The sequence below is a fragment of the Ammospiza caudacuta genome, chromosome Z, assembly GCF_027887145.1.
Source record: "Ammospiza caudacuta isolate bAmmCau1 chromosome Z, bAmmCau1.pri, whole genome shotgun sequence".
Lineage (NCBI taxonomy): Eukaryota > Metazoa > Chordata > Aves > Passeriformes > Passerellidae > Ammospiza > Ammospiza caudacuta.
Window position 1 is genome coordinate 27,712,716 of NC_080632.1, and position 25,584 is coordinate 27,738,299.

The 25,584-nt window shown below is 40.6% G+C and overlaps 1 protein-coding gene across 3 annotated transcripts in view; it reads right to left on the reverse strand.

Annotated features, from left to right (window-relative positions):
• SPIN1 (spindlin 1) overlaps nucleotides 1–25,584 on the reverse strand; it is a 62,836-nt gene that overhangs the window by 20,044 nt on the left and 17,208 nt on the right. For all 3 annotated transcript variants that reach the window (XM_058823591.1, XM_058823589.1, XM_058823590.1), the window contains exon 2: nucleotides 4,490–4,718. In XM_058823591.1, the coding sequence (XP_058679574.1) occupies nucleotides 4,490–4,541 (52 nt within the window). In that variant the 5' untranslated portion in view covers nucleotides 4,542–4,718. The remainder of the gene's footprint in view (nucleotides 1–4,489; nucleotides 4,719–25,584) is intronic.

The window sequence follows — 25,584 nt, forward strand, 5'->3', positions numbered from 1 at the left end:
ATTTCCAACGAGGAGTCACTCACATTTGGGTAACCTGTTCCTGTATTTCACCACACATACTCATTGTAAAAAATTTCTTCTGCATACTCAAACCTAACTGTACTCTCTGCTTAAAACAATTACCCCATGTACTGCCACCGAAGGCTCTGGCAAATAGCCTTTCTCTGTCCTCTTTGTAAGTACCACTTAAAAACCAAAAGGTTGCACTTCCTGGAGCCTCCTCTTTTCCTGGGTGAACAACTGCAACTCTCAGCCTTTTCTCATGAGAGGAGCTCCAGCCCTTTAGTCACTCATGGCCATCCTTTGGACCTACTCTCTTTCAGTCTGAAGCCATTTTCTCTTGTCCTGTCATTACAAGAGCTTGTAAATAGCTCCTCTACAGCTTTCTTTGAAGTCTCCTTCAGGTAACAGCGGGCCATAATTAGGTCACCTTGAGGCCTTCTCTCTCCTGAACAACCACAGCTGAACAACCACAGCTCCTGGAACCTGCCCTTGTGGGACAGGTGCTCTGTTGGGAATTTAGCTGACTAGAGACTGGAAAAGTACAAAGCTGTGGCTAATTCCAAGTTCTGCACCTGCAAGATAGCGTGTCCTTGGGCCTAGCTGAGTATGATAAAGAAGTAGACAGAGAGACGTGAGAAGTAGAGAATGTAGGCCCAAAGGAATGAGGAAGAGTCGATGGTATAGTTTAACCAACAGATCGCTTGGCTTACAGAATATTCATAAGCTTATTACTTGCTGCATAAGTGTCTGATGCTTTCTTCAATAAACTGGACCTGTGATGAACCATCTGGTGTCCTGGTCCCCTTCCTTCGACATATGGTGACACCGAACGTTGACCCCCTTGTCTCATACTAAAAGAAAAAGGGGGAGGACGTGCCACGGTCGAGGAAGTTGGAGTTGGGTCCTGTTTGCAGCCGGGACGGTGCCGGAATTTTGAAGCACCCTTGGGGTTCACATCGGTGACTTGAGCCATACGTGTCTGCCGAAGCCTGGAAAGCTGCAAGAGCGCGCTCACAAATAGGTATGGATAGGCAAGCAGCATATGATCTTTTCGCCGCGTATTTAGAAAGGCGAGGAGTAAATGGGACAGATTCAAAAAAGGAGCTACCAGGGTTGTTAGCCTACGGCTATGCTAAAGAAGTTTTCCTTAACCCACATACAGTCCATGAACTCTCAGAACGGAGAAAATTTGGGGATATACTGTGGGAAGCAGTGTTAGAAGATAGTAAGACAGCAAAGAAATTGGGCAAGCCACGGCGAGTGGTGTACAATAGACTGCTTCAGCATGTCTCTGAGCACAAGGCAGCAGCCGCGGCTCGGGGCGCCTGCAGGGCTGTGCCATTCCGAACTCGGCATGGGCGCAGCGGCGGTAGCGGCAGCAGCCGCGGGGGGAGCGACCCGCGCCGCCACGGGTGCAGCGCTGGGTGCGGCGCACGCAGTGATTCAGCCTGCCGGCGAGTCGCGCGAAACAAGAAGCCCAGCGTGGGGGGGTCGCCCGCTCCGACACAAGCGGCGCGGGACCAGAGTGCTTTTCCAGGGCCAGCGCTTCTCCCTCCGCCCCGCGGCCGGCAAAAAGCTTCAGTTTTAGACCTAACAGCCGTAATAAATGTGACTCTTGTCAACAAAAGAAAAGATCCCTACTGCAATTAAGAAACCAGTGATAATAAACAAGTGACACCAAGGACCATTACTATCAAGACGTTCCTCACCTAAGTTAAAAAGACTTTTTGTTCTTCCTGGCAGAGACTGTGAAAGAGAAATCAGCATATTGCGTGGGTCAAATTTCAGCCGATTTGGCTTAGCATCCGTTATGCTGTCTTAAAATCACCTGTATTAACATAGACTTTAAACATCAGAAGCACACATAACTCATTCGGTGGAACATCAAACTCTGAAATTGTATTTTGAAAAATTTAAAAATGTTAAAGTGATTGTATAAGTAAGATGTAATGAGTGTGTTTTTTGTATTTTTTGAGCTTTGCTTGGATGTGATAGATGTAAAAGCAAGCTCTGAATTCAAAAGAACTTTTCCACCGCTATACCTTGAACAAACTTATGTTTAAGTGCATTCAAGTATAAAAATGCTGTAGCAAACACATGAAGAAAGTTGTTTTAGCTTAGTATTTTAGAGTCAGGCCTGTAAGTAAGTTATAGTAAATGCTATATTCTATTTCTATAGTAAGTTCTATCTGTTGCTAAGTAGTTTAAGTTAAATTATCTATTAAGTGCCATTAAATGTTAAATACTGTTAAGGTTAAGTTTTGTTAAGTTTATGTCCTGTCAGGTTTAAGTGCTGTTCAGTTTAATTTCTGTTAACTTTAAGTGTTATTAAGTTTAAGTGAAGTTAGATTCTGTTAAGTTTAAATTATATTAGGTTTAAGTTATGTAGATTTTAAAGGCAGTTAAGTTCCATTAAGGTTAAGTTCTGTTAAATTTAAGTGATTTTACATGTAAGTTCTGTTGATTTGAAAATCTGTTAAGTTTAGGTTCTCTTAAGGTTAAGATTTGTTAAGGTTAAGGTCTGTTAAACTTAAGTTCTGCTAAGTTAAGTTCTGTTGAGTTTAATTTCTGTTAAGTTTAAGTAAAGATAAGTTTAAGTGATGTTAAGTTCTGTTAAGTTTAAATATTTAAAATTTAAGTATTTTAAGTCTAAGTGCTATTAAGTTTAAGTGATGTTAGATAGATTTATGCTTTTATTCTAGGCGTTTATTTTATGACTTGTGTGCAAGGTGTTGTCGTGAACATCAGAGAAACTTTAGTTAAAAGGGACAATCAGAAGCATTTGTGAGTAGAGCCATTCTTGTTTGAAGTACATCTGCTGTTTGAAGATAGAAAGCAAACTTACCAGACAATCAACGCAGATAAAACCTGCGCACATGCTGCTCCTTTAGCTTATTTTTGTAGGTTGTATCAGCACACCTGAGTTTTGTTTGAGCCTTGTAGCACACAGAATCCTTTTTGTGTCTGTTGTATAGCATATCCTATAACTAGTGATAGCCTTTTTGGTTTGTCTCCCTGGCTTAGATCCCTTATAAGAGAGAAACCTTACTAGTTGAGAATACTGCTTGTAATGTAATAGTTGTTAGAATTGCCTATTTTTGTGTTGCAAGGAGTGTGACACAAGGAGTTAGCCCATAGAACTTTGCTTTTTCCAAAAAGAAAACAGGGGAAATGTTGGGAATTTAGCTGACTAGAGACTGGAAAAGTACAAAGCCGTGGCTAATTCCAAGTTCTGCACCTTCGACAGTGCTCCAGCCCTCAGATTATCTTCATGGCCCTCCTTCTGGACTCAATCCAACTGATCCACATCATTCTTACATTAGGAGCCCCAGAGCTGAATGGTGGTGTCTCATTGGAGTGGACTAGAAAGGCAGTAGCACATCCCTCAACCTGCTAGTCATGCTGCTTTTGATACAGTCCAGGATGTGAGAGGCCACTGGGGCTGTGAGTGTGTCTGCATGACTGTGACCCTGATGGGACATGCTGAGCTTCATATTTGCCAACACCCCCAAATCCTTCTTGTCAAGGCTGTCCTCAGTCCATTCTCTGTCCATGATATATATGTGCTTGGAATTGCCCCAGCACAAAGGCAGCCCCTGGCACTCGGCTTTGTTGAACATCCCAAGGCATGCAGGGCCCACCTGTCAATCCTGTCCAGGTTCTTCCAGATAGCATTCCTTCCCTCCAGCATGCTGACTGCAACACATAGCTTGGGGTCATCAGCAAACCTGCTGAGAGTGCACCCAATCCCACCATCCCTACCACTGAATAAGATATTAAACAATGCTGCTCCCAATAGTAACACCTGAGGAGCTCCAGTCATCACTGTCTCCATTTGGTCACTGAACCAAGTGTTTAAGATTTTGCACTGCATCTCTCCTTTGAAACCCCTAGCTCTTACTTGAAAGATAACTGCATTACTATTGGAATCAGTACACGTTTTAAACAAGTGACAGCAAATTTTAACACAGTCCCAGGTAAAATAAAAGTCTGAAAGTCTCCAAAGGGTTACTGAGAAATCCTCCAGTATCAGTTCCATGTTTCAATGAATCAAACGTGTATTTGGTGGCACTCAAATCATATGTTGCATAGGTATTTTAAAAGCTAACTGAGCTTTCCCAATTGCACTTGTCAGTTGGTTTCTTGAGAGTTTCATAAAAGCTACAATTCACAATGGTAGGTGATAAAAAATTATGTTGCTTTCCCCACACAGGTCACTGATAAATAACTTTTGACATAACACAAAATAGGACAGTCAGATCTGTACTGCTGCATTTACATTTAAATATACTAGTTAATTTTCTAGTTTGTCTTTTCAAGCCATGATCTTCTAGAATAAAAGCAAATTTTCTTTTAAAAGAGGAATGCTGACATCTAAAATTATTAATATGTGCAGAAAATCATTCACATATTTAAGAATTCAGTAAAGCAAGAATCCTTTTCATCCATTAAAAGCAAAGACAACCATTCAGAAAGAACACCTCACCTGCATCAGCTCTGGACCGCTGACCTGGTGATTTTCCAAATGGGGTCTTCATTCATCTGTGTTTAAGTGAGCAGCAAAGCTGCTGGACTAGGGTGAAAATCCAGTTCTTTCTAACTTCCAGGATATCTTCTTTTTAGTCTTAGGATGAGACAATCACTTATTAATCCACCATTCAATCAACAACTTGTGCTTCTTCAAATGTAAAAGATTCTCTTTCAATTACAGTACTCTGAAAAATAAAACAGATGAAGTTTATAAGTACCTTGATTTTGAAACAAAAAATATTCCACCTTAACCAAGCCCCACTTTAATATTTGTTTTCATATGCAACAGGATATTCCTTCACAGTTTATTATTCTGAAAACATTCAGCAACACAGGACATATATGGCTAAACAAATACAAGGGCTGCTACTTTTATCCCCTAATCATAGTGTATTTCTCGGTCACTATGTCAATTACAAAGAGAAAGGAAGGCTTCTTAAAAACCATTGAGCTCAACACAGGGAGGTATGACTACTAACTTAAAGAAACTGTATTATCTTTACTGGGTTAAAGTACCAATCAAAGTATCTAACCAATCTATTTGGTTAGAAATAATATGCTCCCAACTCACATAGCAGAATAACTTTGCCTCACACAAGTTTAAAAAAGACTGGTGAAAAAAATGCAACACAAAAGCTTTTAAAAGCACTGATTTCACTGCAATGACTGCTTATACCAGCAATTTGTTGAGCAGGTCAATAGTTCATAGATCTGATGATTCATAGATCTCTTTAAGTTTCTGGCAATTCTTTCCACCTAAGATCATCAAATTCCTAAAGCACTTAGTCATCACATTCCTCTAGATAAGGGAAGTAACTGAGAACAATTTTTTAATACTCTTTCCAGGATTTAAGACCAGAAAATTTTTACCGTGTGAAAAAAAATCTAAGCATTACAGGTTAATTTATTTCAGAATAACATTTCTGGGCCAGAATCATTTATGTATAAGAATTCCCTACTACAGTGTTGCTTACAAAAGAGGCAAATGAGATCAGATCACTTCCTTAAGAAATGTCACTGCTAATCTGTGAGAGATGGGGCTGGTCTAATCTGTGAGTCAGCACTCTCTTCCCTCTTTTACTTCAGTTTTGGAAACTGTTGTCAATTTTCATACAGGCGTTAAAACCTGAAGAATGTCCCTAACTAGTGATCCAGACAAGGGAAAAATGTAGCTTAAGCTAATGCCTTACTGAATAACAGAACATAAAGGTGACACATCTCAAGGTATGGTAAAACTGTTACACAGAAAAATGCATTTACATCTAACACTTGACAATTCTTTCATGAATTGTACCCATTAACTTCTTGGAACAATACAGCAACAATGAGCAATACACCTAGGAAAAATCGGTAGGGAGCCATCTGCAAATTTTAGAAATAACTTAACTTAAGCAATTTACAGTGAGGAAGTCAAGAAGAACTTCTGAAATTAAAAAATTATTTACAGAAACATACTAGTTTTCCACATTTCATCTCATCCTGAAATCTACCAGTGTATACCCAACAATGCTAAAAGCCACCATGGCAACAATATTGAACAACATTCCAACAGGAACCAATTAGTTTGCTTAACTACTTTACTACAAATACAGCATAAGGATTATTTTTCTACTGAACTCTGATGTATTCTCCTATGGACCAAAACACATTTAATATAGAAGCATCACAGATTATGAAAAACCAACTCTAAAATCATAGCACTGCTGTGATATACTACCATACTCAATCTCACAGGTACTACATAAAAATACAAGATAACTATTCTCCTCCAGAAAAGCTATTAGTTGAGAAGTAACTGTAATCTTATATCTTCTGATCTAAAAACCCCCACAAAACTAAAAGAACAATCCCTCCAAAACACAAACCAACCATCACCACCTTCACAAATCCACAAAATGTGAAAAATCTTCAGATTTAGAAAATAATACACCCTTTTACAGTAAGCTGTTGAACTGTTATTCAAGGGAAGTATTTTGTAACACCAGTATTACATACTTCCCCCTCACAAGATTTCCAATTCATAGTGAAAATATAAAGTACTAGATATTTTGATTGCATTGCTTATGCAGTTATGTATAGAAAAGTAATTAAACCACAACAAAAAATATGGTTTTCTACCAGTAAAGTTTTTTTTAATAGAATATTCCCAAATTTGAAATCATGCTTTGGAGACAGAAAATTTATTCATAATACTTTTAAAGTCACAATTCATTTGCTAGCACTTAATAAAGTGCTTCACTATGCTCTCTGAACCAATGGATGGACACAAGGCTACTGAAGTTAAAACCAGATCCAGCTGTTTAAACTGATTTGCTAGAAACTAAGCCAGTAACTGTTACCAGTTTCAAGCCCTACTGGAACTTTGCTTTCCTAACACTAGTATTCTGAATTCCATACATTTCACTTGCATAGCGATAGTTGTGAAGTTACTAACAATGAGGCATAAAACCTCATTTTCTGAAAACAAATTGATGCACTTTAAGAACACTTTGAATTTCAAGAATATGTAAGTTAAGTCTTACTTATTTAATTACAAATACACTAAATCATGTACAACTTAGGATTCTTAAAAGTGATAAATGACAAAATATCAGACTTAATGCCAACATGCAAGTATCTTGATGTTCCAATATGGAAAATCATAAAGAGAAGATAATTAAGTCATGAAATGAAAAATCTTTAACTTTAAATCTTTCAAGTCTCAAGAAATGTCATGCTTCACATAAAAGTAGGAAACACAAAACCAAAACACACTTTTGATGCACCTTGTTTGGCAATATGTAAGATGACCTATGAAACAATCAACTTTTTAAAGTCATTCTGTTGATAGCGGCAGATACACTAAAGTAAATCCAACATACATAAGTAGGGGTTTTTTGGATACAAAGTGACACATCCAAATCGACTTTACAGATGAGACTTTACAGACTGCCAGTAACTTCTGGAAGAGAAGAGCGACTGCCTACTTGTCAGACACCCATTCTTCCAACACCCAACAGCACAGGTTACGATCAGTGCAGCGGCAGGTTTCACTTACAAGACAGACATTGTTTTGACTTGTGAGCTGCTACTCTCCAGCCCAGGTGTGTTGCTCATCTGTTTTTACAAGCCTTTCTACACAAAAGCACACTTTAGGAAAAAGTGTGGAAGTTGATGACTGCTTTGTCTCATAGTAGTCTAATTACTGCAGAGTGTTTCAGAGGCTACTAAGTGTTAGATTAAAAACACTAGTATTACAAATTGTCAATCATACCAGTTCTATTTGAGAATAGTGGGATCATACTATCAAAATAGGCAGAAAGACATGACATAAGGACAGAAAGAAAAAAGTAATGAAAAAAATTTTTTGCAGTATAAAGGGAAATTATGGAAAAAACAACATGCACAGACTTCTTACTGTGAAATATCTTATCCCCTTTCTAAAAACTTAATTGTTTACAAACGTTAAAATGGTTATATGAACTTTTAACTCCATGAAAATAAGTACAACCACCTAAAATAATTCTCTAGTTTAAATTTTACTTTAACATTCATGTCTGTATTTCCATAAAATTGCATGCATTTCACTGCAACACATGGCATAATGCTGTTTAGTGAAAGCTTCATGGCTCTGCTATCCACTGAAGAGGGATGCTAGCAGACAAAACCAATGATAATTAATGCTGACACCAAGCATCATAATTTTAAGTGCCTCGCTCCTAACCAGCATATTTAAATTTTACCATCATGAACACAGAAGAAAGTATTTGCTGAGGAAATGCTTTAGGGGTAGAGAAGTTTGGAAGGAGAGGAAGGGTAATTGCATTTATTGCTTGCATTTAGATGATACAATTTCTGCCAAAAGCAGCAGGCTTGCACTTTCTTAGCTCTGTTCCAGCTGTCAGAGCCACCAGTGATCAGGCCTTCTGGCACCACCTGGTGGGCTTTAATATTTTTACGTTGCTATCTAATACACTTCTGTATACAACTCACTGAGAACTTCCACTGCTAGCTGCTCAGGGGAGGAGCAACGCTTCACAAAAATGTTCTGGGGAAGGAGTCATTCTAAACTGAAATGCATAAACTAAATTCCTTGGTAAGCAATTGTGACTTCCATAAATTAGCTCAGAGCTACTGCTATATGTCTAAGATGAAGTAGTAGTATAGTTTATTCCAGCACTAACAAGCTGGATGAAGTATGTTATTCAGCATGTTAGTCTGTTATTCAGACTCCCAATCCTTATCATATGAGCAGAAAGGATCATGCTCTGCAAGTCTTCTGCACCTGCCTCCCCAAAGGCAATTTTACTGTTAAGATTTCTCCTAAGTAATGATTGCAATAAAAATATGCTGGTTTTAGTTTGTTACTGTTGGGTTTCTTTTTTCATTACCTAATAAAAAAATCCAAAATGCTTTCCTGTGGTACAAGAATTCAGCAACTCAAATTACAAATTTTTGAAATATCTTACCAGCTGAATCAGCATATTAGTTATTAGGAACTTCTTTTATTCTATACTAGGAATTTGTGTAGGTAGTAAGATCTGATGTCTGAGAAGAAAGTACAGTTACAATACATGAAATCTGAAGATAAAACTGATTTGCAGGTGACAACTATGGAAAAAATACTTTTCAGAAACATGTTTATGAACTGAAAGACCCCAAGTCAAGTACAACTACCACTCCTCTGCCCAGAGAGGTGCTGTCTACAATTGTACAGAAACAAACAGCACTGGTGTGCAACTGTGTGTGCACATACACAAACACACCCATACCACCGCACTGGTACTGCTCTATGGGACTTTGACCTGGTCTAGGGAAAGAAGACCCTGCCACTAGCAGGGCAGTTAGACTAGATGTTCTTTAAACGCCCCTTCCAACACCAACTACCCTCATGACAGATATAAAACTCACAAAATTCAAATTTAACTCCACATTGCAATCCCATAGTGATGAACTGCAGATTATTCAGAAGACTAGAAGAATCTGAAATTTGTGCACAGTCTTTTGTTGACAAGGTGTCTTTAAAATTCAAAAGACAACACACTGCAGTTTCTAATTATTTACTAAAAAATTTTAGCATAGACAAATGGACAAGTTATTTACCATAATGAAAAACAATATAAAAAGGTTTGCTGTTAAATTCTTGGGGTTGCAGGGAGGGGGTGGAGCTCAGAACTGCATGGGTGTGGCTATTCTATAGCATCTACATGAGCACTGCAGGGCATGGCCCTGGGGGAAAGAAAAGGTGAGTATCCCGCAAAAACGACACAACTTTGTTTACCTCTTTTCAGAGAGGTTGCTGGAATCAGCTGAGTGGACACTGCCCTCTCTTGCCACTCCTGTACCTGAGGAGAGTGCAGCTCTGCGTGTCAAACACAGCTGAGCCCAGTGGAACAGTTAAAAGCCCTGGTGCTGCTGGGAACCTGTGGAAACCTAGGGAACCAAGCCATAGCAGAATGAAGAGGGCAAAAGCAGAGGCACTCGGGTGGGAATCCGCCATGGGGAACAAAGCAGTGGCATAGCACAATGTGAATGATCTTGCTTTCAGGGGTCTGTCATTGTTTTTCATTGTCTCAGACCTGCAGGACAGGGAGAGCCAACTGTGGGGAGCAGCTGCCATCCTGTCCTAGCTGCCACAGAGAACTACGTGGAGGTGGTGAACGCCTGTTTTTGTCTATAATGCACCTTCTCTTCCTGCATACTTTTGTTATAATATTGCTACTATTACTGTGCATTTCTTATTCCACTGCTGTTCGCTTTCACTAAATTGTGATCACTGCTGTTTGCTTGCACTAAATTGTGATCTAACCCTTGGAGTCTCTGTCTTCGTCAGGAAGAAGGAGAAAGGCTTATTTGGAGTTTAATCTGTGGCTGGGGTCAAATCACTATTCATTGGTGCCCACTGTGAGCCACAACAGGGTTGAAATAACTTTGATCTAAGAATCTGTCTCATTAGGTACAGAATTCACTAGTTACACTGCTCTGTTTGTTCATGGAGGTGTGATATTTAACCCTGCATATGTTCCTATACATGCTCCCCATGATGCTATTTTTACGGAGTAGGAAAATGGACCAGGATTGCTTTGTTGCTGTACTGTGTGCCATGATAACATCAATGGCAATAAAGGTCATCTGGGCTGTGTGTTCAGTGCTGTTCACTGGTCCTGGCCTTGGCTGCTACCTCTGAGGATTTATTAATAATAACACGCAGCCTGTAGAGGGGCTGGAGAACAATTACTTTTCTCATCCTTTCACCCTTTTTTCCTCCTTTGAGCCTCCTACAACAGTTTTTGAGAATCCTGAATTCCATTTGGATGTTAAAGAAAGCATATTCTAATTGCAATATCTGCCAAATTTCTTCAGTGCAGTCTAGAATAAGTGAAATTTAGAATAAATTACGTCTACACAATGTTTTGAGTCAGCATAGACACATTTAGGGAAGCTGTTCAGTGAACTGCGCTGAACAGTCTGAGTAGTCTGAGCTGAACAGTCATGAGTAGTATGGCATGGTGGAGAAAATAAACCAACTTTTAAAAGAGCATGCTGCTCCAGTGGTTTGGAAGTTCACCCCTGAAAAAGAGAGGACCTTGATAAAGTGGCAAAATATTTGAAAGAAAAATGCTGTGACAGCTCCACAGAAGCGTAAAGTTATGCAACTTGCTGACACTTGTCAGACACTGCTTGTGTGTCTGACAGCATGCCCAGGGGAAGGAGAAGAAAGCAGAGCAACAGGCAGCAAGGCGACTCAAACTGCAGCTGAACCAGAGGAACAACCCATGCCAGCAGCAGCTGCCCCTGCTCAGAAGAAAAAAAATTCAAGAACAAATCAATTCACATTCTCAGAGGCAGAGACGGGGCTGGACATAATCACCTGATCCCTATCCATGGGTGAGCTCCAAGATACACAAAAAGATTACAGCCACCAGCCTGGTGAGCCCTACTCACCTGGCTGCTTGATGTTGGGATATTGTGGCAAATGGTGCAACACTAGATGGCAATGAAGCCAAGCAATTAGGATCTCTGTCCTGGAATGCAGGCATTGACCGGGGGATTTAGAAAAGACCAGGAACTCTCAGTCTCTGTAAGTAACTCCTGCCAAGTCTGATGGAGAGGTACTTTTGCACAGATGACCTTTTAATGCACCAACCAAGTGGAACACCATCAATTCAAGGTATCCAGTACCTGAGAGAATTAGTTGTAATGCAGGTAATCTGTAAGATTCAAAAAATGAGCAGTCCCCTATAAATACAGATGCATCCAATGTGCACAAAACATGTGGTGAAGTTCCTACAGAGCGTGCCAGTGTCACATGCCAACTCACTGGCAGAGAAGTCATAGAGGGAAGGAGAAAAAAGTGAACAATTTGCCTACCAAACTCCAGCTATATAAAGAAACTATCTCCATCCAAATACAGGACTGCATCTCATCTGTGAAATGATTATCCAAGGACTCACAACAATGTAATGGGAAAATTAAAGAGGACCAACAACAATTTAAAAAAGACTACCCAAAATTTAAGGAGGAAATGTCCCATGCCCTGCCAGTACAGATCAGAGGTCCTGCTATTAGGCAGCAGGTGCTCCCCAGCTAGAGAGAGAGGGTACACACCACAAGGTAATCTGTGGTTCTAGATGCATGACCACTGATAACATGTGAGGAAATGGGATGGAAAACCCACCTCTGCTCTAGCAGCACTTCTGTTGAGATGAATAATAAACACCACATTAAACTCTTTGATAATAAATGCAGCTCCAGTTTTCCAAGACCTCAGAGAGATTAAAAAGGCTGATGTTATTTCTGATCCTCTTGAAGGGACCTCCAGGTCATATTTACATGAAGTAACAACTAAGTACCATGACCAGACCAAGAGATGCCCTGCCTCTGAACAGGTGGAAAGGAATGATCATGTCTACTGGAATGTAGATCTGATGCCCTGGCACATAAGACCCATGAGAATGTACGGCTTTAACTGGCACCAACACACTGATGCCATCAAGGTATCTAGGGGCAGAATCCATCTCTATTTCTGGGGTGACAGGGGGATCCCAACAGTTGACTCTGAAAGCTGAAGTATGCATGACTAGAAACAAATGACAAGAACATTCCCTCAGGAATCTGTGGCTCTGGGTGCCAAGAAGAGCAGAGTCCAGAGGAGTTGAGTGGAGATGTCAAAAGTAGCGTCACTGGCTCAAGAAGCCACCAGGAATGATACAGTGGTGCAGTGTGACATGGATGGCCTTGCTTTTGGGGGTTTTTCTGCTACTGTTTTCTGTTGTCTTGGCCTTGGCGACAGGTAAAGCTGGCTGTGAAGAGCATCTGCCATCTTGTCTTTCTCCAGGGAAACCACACAGTACTGAGTGCAGAACAGCCACCAACCTGTCTTTACCCTGGCAGCCAGGCAAAGCTAAGTCATGGTGATGAACACCTGCTGTTGTGTGTAAAGCCTTCTCATTTTCTATACTTTTGCTATCAGCATTGCTACTATTACTGTATGTTTCTTATTCCACTCCTGTTTGCTTTCAGTAATTGTTATGTCAACCCATAACATCTGCCTTTCCCTCCTTTCTTACTAGAAGGGCAGGGAGAAGAGACATGTCTTATTTGGAGTATAGTTTCCAGCTGGTGTTATAACACCACAGTTATGAAGATAAGAGTAAAACCAGGAAAGCTGACATAACATAGGAATCCTAAAATAAATTTGGTAACACTATAGTAGAACAATATGTATGAACAGTAATTACATTGAAGAATTATCCCAGAGGTTTAGAATTACATGGGTAGCTTTAAAAAGCGTACTATTCTTTCAGAAGGCTGCTATCTCAGGCAGCAGTTTGAGCAAGTTTCATTAAACCTATCATCTTTTAGCGCATGTCCTTACCATAGCTCTTTTAAAGTTAGGAACGGTGATCAAGGTGAAAGGTGGATTTATTTTGTCTGAATTCATTAACTTGAAATATTAGTATAGTCTTACGAGATCACATGTAGATGGTAACCTGTGAATACTGCATTCAAAAGTTCTTACACACATTAAAAATAAAGATGAATGGAGAGAACAGAGAGAAATCCTAGAATTGCAATTTCTATTCTTTTTACTTTCTTTTTCCAGTCTTTTTACTTTCTCAATTAGCAAAATGTAGCAGTTAGAGAACCCAGTACAGTTTGTGCTTTACTTCCATTACATTTCCTTCATGTTATATCATTAAAGCAGCTCACTCACTTAATCCAGTTCAGCATTACAATGGGTGTAACTTTAAATAAACTCTGACAGTGTGTATTTGGGTTAATTTGCAAAGACAGCAGTAAAAACTTCATTAGAGCTGGGATTACAAAACAGTACTTTAAATAAATGGGCAAGTTATTTACCATTATCTTTTTTAATTTCAGAGACTTAATAACACCTTTATAGAATTAGAGTATTACCTTCCAAGACTAATTTTCAGAACACCCTCACTACGCTTCTAAATTGCAATAAAAGCACCAGTGAAGCTGTCAGGAAGGCACAGGATTCTCAGTCCCCATGTTAGAATGCAGCTTGTTCTGATTTAAGAAAAAAGCGCTTTAGGCTGAATGATAAAAAGATGTTGTTTTATCCAAGCTTATACGTAATTTTTAGTATCTACATGTATTTTAGCATACCCTTACGCTTACATATATTTGTATGCACATGCATTTGCAGTATCCCTCATCATTGTGGGAGATTCAAGGTACCAAAAATAAGTCTTCTTATCTGCATTACAGTACCCATCCATCAATAGCATGAAAAACCAAAAACCCCAAGGAAACAGGACCTTTCATGGTCTACTGAGAAACACAAAACAAACATCCAAAACACAGAGTAATCATGTTAGACTCTACTATGCAGGAGAACTGCTTAAAATTACAGGAAGAACACATTATATCGCATTTGATGGCAAGAGTGGATGATGTTCCTTGAAAAGGCCTGGATTCCTGGGAGAAAAATCAATTTCAGAATTCTAAGCACTATGCAAAGAAGGACAGAGTTTGTCTTAAAATGTTCACATATAAATTTGTATTGTAGTTTAAAATGAGTAAAATCCATAGGTGAAAAGTGTCTGTGAGATGTGGAACTTCCCCATTGTTTTCCAGCCCAATATAAGAGTCAATATACCTAACTAGTGCCACATCACTCAAATTGATTACTGAAGTTCAGCTTTAGGGAGTCGCGGTCTTTCCAAACAGCAAGAAGTACTTTCCTGAAAGTTTAGGTATCTAAAATCCAATGCCTACTCTTAAACATAGCAAGGGGTCACTTTCTAAAGTGTCTAGATCCTACTGCATACAAAGAATAGAATGATTTCAGACTTTCTGGGCAACTACAAATTAAGATTATGTCATCTTGATTCTCCTGTGACTGGCTTGATATTTTATGCCACACCTCAGGATATGGCAGAACATGAATGTGGAATTCTGGCCTCAAGAATGCTATCGTTTACACCTGCCTTTGGGTGCTCCTCAGAAAGATCATCTGGCTTGCTTCCTTTGTGGGTCCTTTAGTGTGGAAGGTAACATTTTCAACATACTTAACACAAAACAAAATAGCAAGTATGTATGACCACAAAACAACTACTTTTTAGCTTCAGGGTTACAAAGGCCCAGGCTGTACCAGCCTAGGGTTTTGGGGTTTTTCTTTTGTTTGTTTTTTGGGGTTTTTTGTGGGTTTTTTTTATAATGGAAAAAAAAAAAAAAACCAAACCAAAAAAAAAAACCTGACTACAAATTGCCTAAAGAATACTAGCAAACAAAACCAGAGGTTGAAGCGTGATCCATTAGAGATCTGGAATTATCAGTTCCTTGCACGTGGGTAAGAATTTCAACACAACCTGTGAAAAATTCCATAGTTAACCTTTATTATCTGTCCACGTACTTGAAGAAATCAATGTGTAGAAAACTTTAATATGCAGTTATTGTAAGGAAGCCCTACTCTAGAGGTTCACAGAACTGTGAGCTCAATGCACAGAAATTCTTCTCATAAATAGATTTCTTTTTCAGGGCTCTTGTAGCTCAAACACAGATGGAAATTAAGCTCCAAACTACCACTTCTCTTCCTCCAACAGCTCCAGTGAGAAAGGGACAAAAAGGCAGAGATTATGGATTGAGACAACAATTCACTAGAAAAACAGCAATGAGCTGAGGAACACAAACAGTAGTAGCAACAATACTAATAACAACAGCGTATAAAAGAGGGTGATCACATGCAAAAAATGCTTATAGAAGTCCAACTGACCCAATGTTACCATGTCCAGTGACACAGAGATTCCTCAGACAAAGGAAAATATTGCAGACTTTACCACAGCCACCATCTTCTTCCCTGAGCCCAAGACAAAGAAAAGCAATGGTACACAAATCATCTTGGGAAGTTTAGGAAGGACATTGACGCACTTGAATGCATCCAGAAGAGGGCAACAAGGCTGGTGAAGAGCTTGGTACACAAGCCTGACGAAGAACAGCTGAGGGAGTTGGTGGTGTTTGGCCTGGAGAGAAGGAGACTCAGGGGTGACCTTCATCACTTTCTACAACTTCCTGAAAGGGGGCTGGAGCCAGCTGGGGGGCTGGTCTTTTCTCCCACAAGAACAAGAGGACACAGTCTTAAGCTGCATCAGGGGAAGTTTAAGTTAGACATTAGAAAAAGATTCTTCACTACAAGAGTGACTGGGCACTGGAATTGTCTGCCCAGGGAAGTGGTGGAGTCACCATCCCCAGATGTGTTTTAAAAAAGACTGCATGTAGCACTCTGTCCCATGTTTAGCTGATGAGGAAGTGTCGGGTCATAGATTGGACTTGATCATCTCAAAAGGTCTTTTCCAGCCCAGTTCACTCTGTGATTCTGTCTCCACCCATGCTCCTTCCTCAGGCCTAAGACAAAAACCATAATGTACATATCCCCCAGCTGGACTGCCCACACACTACTCTGTTGGCTCCTCTGATCTCCTGAAAAAACAGAACAAAATAAAGGCCATTCTGCATCATGTTCCCTTTTTCTCCAATTTAAAGCCATGCCCTCTAATAATGATGGGGGTGCTACAAAATAACCTGGCCCTGCCCACACAGTGTGGGCATCTCCCTCCTGGCAACTGTGATGAAATTACCTCTGTCCTAGCCAAAATTAGGACAAGTGTGAAATTAAGATCATAGAATAAGGATGGAGATTACAGATCAGAAGTTTCAATGTGTCTTAACTGTTAACAAGGGAGGGAGTGAGGGAGAATACAGAGGATTCTGGCATGCTCTTTCTTTTACTGGTGGTATGTATATGAGCAGTTGCTTCCCATGCAGTTGCTTCCCATTTTAGTACAGCGAGAATTTTTGTCCTGATGCATTAACCAGGATGTGCTAATCAGATCTTGCCTCTCCCAGGCCTAGAACTAGCAGCTTCATGTTGCAAATTAGTTCTTTCTGTCCCTGACCTCAAGTTTTCACTGTGATGCTTTATTTTACAGACAAGTACCTTCTGTGGCCTTGACAATCTGACACAGGAAACTGTGCTCTTTAAGTCCTTACACCCCATAGCTCCAGGGACTCTTTTCTTCAGCTCATAGGTTGGCCACAAGGGTGATGTATATGAAGCAACAGAAGAAGAAAATACAGAAGCAATAACATGAACAGTCATACAATGTACAATAGCTATCCAAATCATTAAAAAGGCAAATCCAATGGCAATCATCAACCCAAGTCTCATTAGCCACTTCCCCTACCCTCCCCCTATCCTTGAATCCCAAAGATCAAAGTACTGACATAATCCAGGAACTGGTGCTAACTCCTGGAGAACTGTCTTGGTCTTGGAGTGATTGGTAGCAATTTCTCTTAATTCGGCCTTGGGCTTCTTCAGTCAATGCCACTGCATTGTGAACAGTGATACAACATTCAGTTTTATTAAGATTTAACATTCCACATACCCCTTCCTCGCTTAATAATAACATATCTAAAGCCCTTTTAGACACTTTTTTGGACTTGCAATTTAAGGTCTCTGAACACATACCTCATCCAGTCACCAAGGGTATGTATCTTCAACATAAAAGGTTCTCATGCAAAACAGAAACCAGCTCTCATACAAAAGGTTCTCATGCAAACACATCAGCCCACTGGGCCAATACTCTATTTCTCCAGGGGACAGAGTACAGCTCTGGAGAAAGGCAGAAGAAGACAGGGAGAGGGATCCTTCCTCACTCTGGGCTTCTTGGTGGTGGGCATCCCCAAGTCGTTCTTCCAGGAGTACCAGCCATACGGTCCAAGTTCACACACAAAATCACAAGGTTGGAAGCGACCTTCAAAATCACTGAGTCCAGCTCACGCCCTAACACTTCAGCTAGACCATGGCACTGAATGCCACATCCAGTCTTTCTTTAAACACATCCAGGGACGGTGACTCCACCACCCCCCTGGGCAGGCCATTCCAGTACTTTATAATCCTTTCTGTAAAAAACTTTTCCCTAACATCCAATCTAGATTTCCCTTGGTGCAGCTTGAGACTGTGTCCTCTGGTTCTGTCAGCTGCTGCCTGGAGAAAGAGACCAACCCTACCTGACTACAGCCACCTTTCAGGGAGTTGTAGAGAGTGATAAGGTCACCCCTGAGTCTCCTTTTCTCCAGGCTAAACAGCCCCAGCTCCCTCAGCCATTCCTCACAGGCCTTGTGTTCCCAGCCCCTCACCGGCCTCGTTGCCTCCTCTGGACACACTCAAGTGTCTCGAGGTCCTTCCCAAACTGAGGGCCCAGACCTGGACACAGCACTCAAGGTGTGGCCTCACCAGTGCCAGTACAGGGGCAGAATGACCTCCCTGCTCCTGCTGGCCACACTATTCCTGTCACAGGCCAGGAGCCATTGGCCTTCTTGGCCCCCAGGGCACACTGCTGGCTCATGTCCTGCTGGCTGTGGACCAGCAACCCCAGGTCCCTTTGTGCCTGGGCCCTGTCCAGCCACCTTGTCCCCAGCATGTAATGCTGCAGGGGCCTATAACGTGATTGTGGCCAAAGTGCAGGACTTGGCACTTGGAGTTATTAAACTTCATCCTGTTAGACTCTGCCCATCCATCCAACCATTCCAGGTTTCTCTGCAGAGCCCTGCTACCCATCACAACAGATCAACACACGCTCCCAGCTTAATGTTGTTTGAATATTTACCTTTAAAGACTCAACACCCTCATGCATGTAAGTGTGTAAAAATGAACAGGACTGGCCCCAGCACAGACCCCTGAGGGACACCCCTGGTGACTGGCCCCAGCTGGATGCAGCACCATTCCCCAGCACTCTCTGGGCCCGGCCATGCAGCCAGTTCCTAACCCAGCAAGGAGTGCTCCTGTCCAAGCCCTGGGCTGCCAGCTGTCCCAGGAGTGTGCTCTGGGACACAGTGTCAAAGGCCTTGCTGAACACAGCAGGTACAACACCCACAGCCTTTCCTGCATCCACCAGGCGAGTCACCTGGTCATAAAAGGAGACCAGGTCAGTCAAACACGACCTATCCCCTCCACGTTGGCTGGGTCTGATACCCTGGCCATCCTGTAAGGGCTGTGTGATGACACTCAGTACAAACTGCACCATTACCTTGCCAGGTACTGAGTAAGGTACAAGCTGCCTGGCCTAAAATTACCAGGATCCTCCTTCCCACCCTTTTTGTGAATGGGTGTCACACTGGCCAGATTCCAGCCATCTGGAACCTCACCAGTGAGCCAGGACTGTTGGTAAATGATGGAGAGAGGCTTTGCAAGCTCATCTGCCAGCTCCCTCATCACCCTGGGATAGATCCCATCTGGGCCCATGGATTTATGAACATCCAAGCCAGCTCAGCAATTCTCTGACTGCCTCCTCTTGGATAATGGAGGGATCATTCTGCTCCCTGACACCATCTACCAACCCAGGAGGACAGCAGTCCTGAGGACAAGCCATCACCCCACTAAAGACAAAGGCAAAGAAGGTGTTAAGCACCTCTGCCTTCTCCTCATCTGAAGTTACTCTAAGTTCCCTTCTGCATCCAATAGAGAGCAAAGATTAGTCTTTTCCTTCCTTTTACCATTCATATATTTGTAAAAATATATTTGTAAAACTTTTACAAAAGTTGCCAAATTAAGTTTAAACTGAGCTTTGGCCTCCCCAGTTTTTTTCCTACATGACCTAGCAAGCCCCTTAAATACTTCCTGAGAACCTTGACCCTCCTTCCAAAGATGATACATCCTCCTTTTTTTCTTCAATTCCTTCAAAACCTCATTGCCCATCCAGGCTGGACATTTGCCTCATAGATTCATCTTTTGGAACACAGGGACAGTCTGCTCCCATGCCCTCAAGATGTCTGTTTTGAAGCATGCCCACCTTTCCTTGACTCCTTTGTTTTTAAGGGCTACTACTTCCCAAGGAACTCTCTGAATAAGTCTCCTAAACAGGCCAAAGTTTGCCCTCCTGTAGAAGTCCAATGTAAAAGTTACACGTATGCATGGCAGCATACCCCCTTGAGACCTGTGTTTGACTGATGATAACTATATGAGCAGTTGCTTTCTTTCACACATACAGTAGGAATCCTTGGATGCATTAACCAGGATGCACTAACAAGGATCGATCTGCCTCCTCCAGGCCTAGAATTAGCATCTTCCTGTTGCAACTTCCTCCGTTTTCTGCTATCTAAAGTTGCTGCTGTGCAAGTTTGCCTTATGGTAAGTTCCTTCTAAGGGCTGGACAGGCAACTGTGCTCTTAAAGTCCTTACATTTGGGTTATATCAGAATCACTTTTTACATTAAAAATTACCTAAAGTCGTGACTTTGTATTCTTTTAAGAAAATAAGGACTGTTAAAGGAAGTAGAAACCCAACAGCATGTTTTTCATCAAAAAACATGTAAAGAATCTTGGTTCACGACATGTATGTTAAAACTATGACAGTTTTCCCTGATCTTATTTCAGCACACTCTGTGCTAAGAACACTGTAAATAAAACAGAGCCCACGATCAAACATCAGATCTCAAACAGGAACTGCTGTTGCCCAAACTGTTGAAACTCCAAGAAAGCAATGTTTTGATTTTAGACTTCTTATTTCAGAGCAATAAAAAAAAATGCTCAAAGAATACAAAAACTAAACACAAAACAAAACAGCAGTGTACAATACTAAAAACAATCTAAAACACCTGAACCTCACCTAAAGATTACATTTGAGAAAAATACAATTCAGAGATCAAATCCCTAAAAACAGCAAGCTCAAGCTTTTGCCTACAAACCCCTAGTTGATAAGTTAAAGAAGGCTTTTAAATTACTTTTACATTTTAAAAGACTTTTTCTATAGAACTCAAGGAAATTTTTCTTTTTCTCCAAATCATGTAAATCAGTATTAGCACTTTCTTAGTAGGATCTTTTAAACTTGCTGTGATGCACCGCCACTTAGTAAGAGTTCAACAACTATTAAGGGGAAAGTTGAGCAACACTTAGACTTGCTTAATTATAATTGCACAGCATTTTTATAAAAATACAGTTCATTATTTCCATGTTCATTTGAGCTCTGCTCCTCTCACATTCGCAACATTTTAAGTACATGCATAATGACCATTTAAGAGATGAGGTAAGCCCAAACAGGCACACAACAGCAGTCGCTACTGGTGCCACGTAAGCACGTTCAAATGCTTCTATCCAGGGTATCAGGTTAACAAGTCTGTGCCACCAGCAGCATGTAGGCTTGCCTGGCTGCCCACATTTACCATACACTGGCTACCCTTCCAGACTGGAAGGTCTCTTTACCACTCAAAGCCACTCTACAGTTGCTAAAGCTATCTGCCACTATGAAATATTGAACTAAAGTAAGCCAAGAATTCTCTAACTTCTTTTGAAACACCTTACTCCTCAACAACTGCCTTACATTCTCTCTTTACCCTTCCCCCGACCTCAGCCTTTGGTGTTTCTTCCATTTAAGTCATTCTACCATTGCTTAACAGGAAAAATCCTTCAGTCATTTGACCATAACCAGTTCAATCAGTTGCTCAACTTTTTTTTACACAGTTCCTCATACCAATAATCTTGGGATTTTTTTCTATCCTACGCTGTTTGCAAAACCAACCAAAGCTAATAGTACACTGTTCTCTGTGGCTTCTGGCCTCTCACTGAGGGCTACTTGTCACAAATAAAATTCATAGCCATCACTCTGAAAAATTCTACATTTCAGTCAACAGCAGAAGCATTAAAAAAGCATAAAGCAGATCACAGAACACGAACTAAAAATTCTCAGTGGTTGTCCTCACCAGTGCAACAAGTAACACTACAAATTACAGTTGCAATCCTACCCAGCCCACACCATGCTGCATAGAAAACATGGGGATTTACCAAACTCTGGTGCAGTGGGTCTTTGGTTAAGTATACATAAACAAGAATTGTTCAATGCTTATTTCTTTGAGTCGAAGTGATCCATTAGCAGCTCACAAATTTTTTTCCACTTATAAAAACCTATGCCCTTAACAAAGATATATTCTTTATACTTATCAATTTCACACCTTTGATACAAAGCCTGATATATTAATCAAGAACAACACAGTTTCTTTCTGAAAGAAAAAATTCAGTTTTTCCTAACTACATCATTATAAAGAGACTTAAGAAATTTTGACTGAAGTTTCATTATGAATTTTCTTTTAAATTTTTGAGGCCATATCCAGGCTAAGAAATACTAATGTCAACCACAAGCACTGCAAATAAGCAGTACCACAAAATTCTTAAATGCCTGCTTAGAACCACTCCCCAAATACACTCATCTTACTCGTCCAAAATGCAATAAAAGGAAGCCATTTTAATCCCTCAATTTACACCATGTTCTGACCAGCTCTTTTCACCATTTTGTTAGTAGACTGATGTTTCACTATGCACTCCTAAAACCAATGAACCCTTTCTGCCTTTCACCCAAGGATGTCTGATTTATAATCAATTAGGCCATACAAATTGATAGAAGGGCTATAGCAAATATTCAGTTCACCAACTAATAATGAAAAAACCTCACAGAATCATTAAGGTCTGAAAAGACCTCCAAAATTAACTGTCCTTGACAGAACAGCATCTTGCTTGTCAACCAGACTGTAGCACTAAGTGCTATATCCAGTCACTTCTTTCACAATTTCCTGGGTAGCCTGTGACTATACTTCCAAAAATATTTGTAGCTTAGTCCACAAACGAGCATCATAGAGAAGTACTGAATCAAACACGTTTGTCAGAAAACTGATATCTGACAAGTCATGTCATACATAATTTTCACTTATTTATTCAAAAGTTTTAGCCAGTCAACAGCAACATGCAGGGCACACATAGGCCCATACACTACAATTTCTTGAAATCTAAAAGAGAAAATGTTTTTTAAATATTATTTGAGGTATTACTTAAGTTGTTTTATTGCTTTTGTACTTTATACGAAAACAGTATTTTCCATTACAGTACATAAAACTCAACTGATTACACACTTGATCTTATATTACTACTCACAACTTTCAGAACAAAAGAGGCAGTACAGAAGTTAAAAGCATTTTTCAAATTTCCTTGAAGTCATCATCTATCAGGAATAGAACTAATTAAAACTAACACTGGTCAGAATGTAATGCAAGCACATGCATCCATGCATGTGAAAGCAAGAGAAAGAAATGCTCACTGGTTATTTCAAGTGACCTCTCTGTTTGATGGCTTAAAAAGGCAGAAAACTCTAAGCCCAGAGAAACTTATCTAATATAGCTGACCCCAGCACACAATTATCACATGTCAAAAAGTATACACTTTGCATACTTGCAAAGTATACACTTTGCATACTTGCACATTAAGCAAGGGACAGTCTGAAGCTACTCAGAACAAGTAAGGTAACAAATATTTCTAGATAAAGAGCATTAAGTTATTTTGCCAGCAGAATAATTAAAGAGGATTATGAGCTTTAAATCTACAGGAGATCCATTCCTTTCCTATGTACACAGGGAAATAGTTTCCCTTTTACAGGAAGCATTCATATAAAATTCTTCTTTCTGATTTGCTAACTACTCACTGCTTTACTGAAATATAGTTACATATCTGTACTACAATTACTAACTACACAGGAGGTTCTTCACTGTTTTTTTGCTACTAAAGTTCTCAGAGCCGAAAGCCGAAACAGTTATCTTTCTTAGGTTTTTTACTTCCAAGACTATCTTTTATCACAGTTAAACCAAGACTTTTTCTACTCTCTAAAACAGGTAATCTGTGACAATAAAATCTACTGATATTAGAAATGCTTCAGGCATTTTCAATATCATTTCAGAGGCCAAATATTCCAGCTCTAAATAATGCACTGACCATTTACCCCAGTTTTCCAGCAGCTCAGCATCTTCCTTTTATTTTTCTGTGTTGTTAAGATCAGAAGATTTAGCAGATGTCCCTGCTCAAAAGGAAGATTTGGTTAAAAAGAAACCTGACTTCTCTTCCTCCAATTTCGCAGAACACTGGCTATTAAATTATAACTTCCTGACAAGCTGGTGAATTTTATTTCCTCCATTACATTTTGTGCTAGGTTTGGCTGGGGTAGAGTTAATTTTCTGGTTGGTATGGGGCTGTGTATTGGACTTCTGCTGAACACAGGGCTGATAACATCAGGAATAGTTTTATTATTGTTGAGCAGACTTACACAGGCCTAAGGCCTTTTATGCTTTTTGTACTGCCATGTTGTTGAGGAAACTGGGGGTACATGGGAGGTTGGGATGGGACACAGCCAGGACAGGCGACCGAAACTGACCAAAAGGATGTTCTGTACCCTACGACATCATGCTCAGGATGTAAAGGTGGGGGGAAGAAGAAAGGGTTGGGGGACATTGGAGTGATGTAATTTGTCTTCCCAAGTAACCATTATGTGTGACGTGACCCTGCTCTCCTGGGGAATGCTGAACACCTACCTGGCCATCAGAAACAGTAATTAAATCCTTCTTTTGCTTTGCTTGTTTGGATGGCTTTTGCTTTCCCTATAAAACGGCCTTTCTCTCAACCCATGAGTTTTCTGGCTTTTACTCTTCCAATTCTCTGCCTGACCCTGCTGGTGTGGGAGTGAGCAAGTGGCTGCATGGAGCTTAGTTGTATTTGGTTGCCAGCTGTATTTAACCATAACACAAGCCTTAACACTTAGTTCTACTAACGTGCGGGTAGTTCAGTGACCCAATACAGGAAAATAATCCTGGCCCTCAAACGAAGTTGAATTTATCACACCATAATGAATTTATCACTTCATAATCCAATTGTCTTCAACATCTTCACTGATGGTCGAAGAAAAACATTATACTGGATTTTCTGGGTAACAGTAGAGGATCATTTTCATGTCAACACCAGCCAATAGCCAAGGACAAAGTCATGACTGACAAATCTGGTGGCCTTCTACAGTTTTGGTGCTTGAAGGAAGAGTGACTAACATCATCTACCTGGACTTGTGTGAAGTATTAGACACTGAACTGCACAACACCCTTGTCTCTAATCTCAAAAGACATGATTTGATAGATTAGACAACTTAATAAGTACAAAATTTGCTGGAGGGCTGCACTCCAAAAGGTTGTGGTCAACAGTTCAATATCCAAGAGGAGAGCAGTGACGAGTGGTGTCCTCAGGGGTCAGTACTGGGATCTGAATTGCTCATCATCTTTGTCAGCAACACAGCCAGTGGGATCAAATGCACCCTCATCAAATTTGCTGAAGACTCCAAGCTGTATAGGGCAGTCCACATGCTGGAGGGAAGTGCTCCATCCAGAGGGACATGGACAGGCTTAAGAGATGGGTCTGTGGGAAACTCATAAATCTCAAGAGGGTCAAGTGCAAGGTGCTGTACTTGGACTGAAGCAATCCCAAGCAGGAATACAGACACTGGGCAGACAATCGGTTGAAGAGCAGGCACAGAGAGAAGGACGTGGGGGTGTTGGTGGATAAGAGGCAGATTAATATGACTCAGTAATGTGTGTTTGCAGTCAAGAGAACCAATCACATCCTGGGCTGCATCAAAAGTAGCATGACCAGCAAGTCTGGGAAGGTGGTATTACCTATCTAGTCCACTTGTGAGAGTGGACTAGAGAGCTAATACCACCTGCATGGTATGCACCTGGAATACTGCATCAA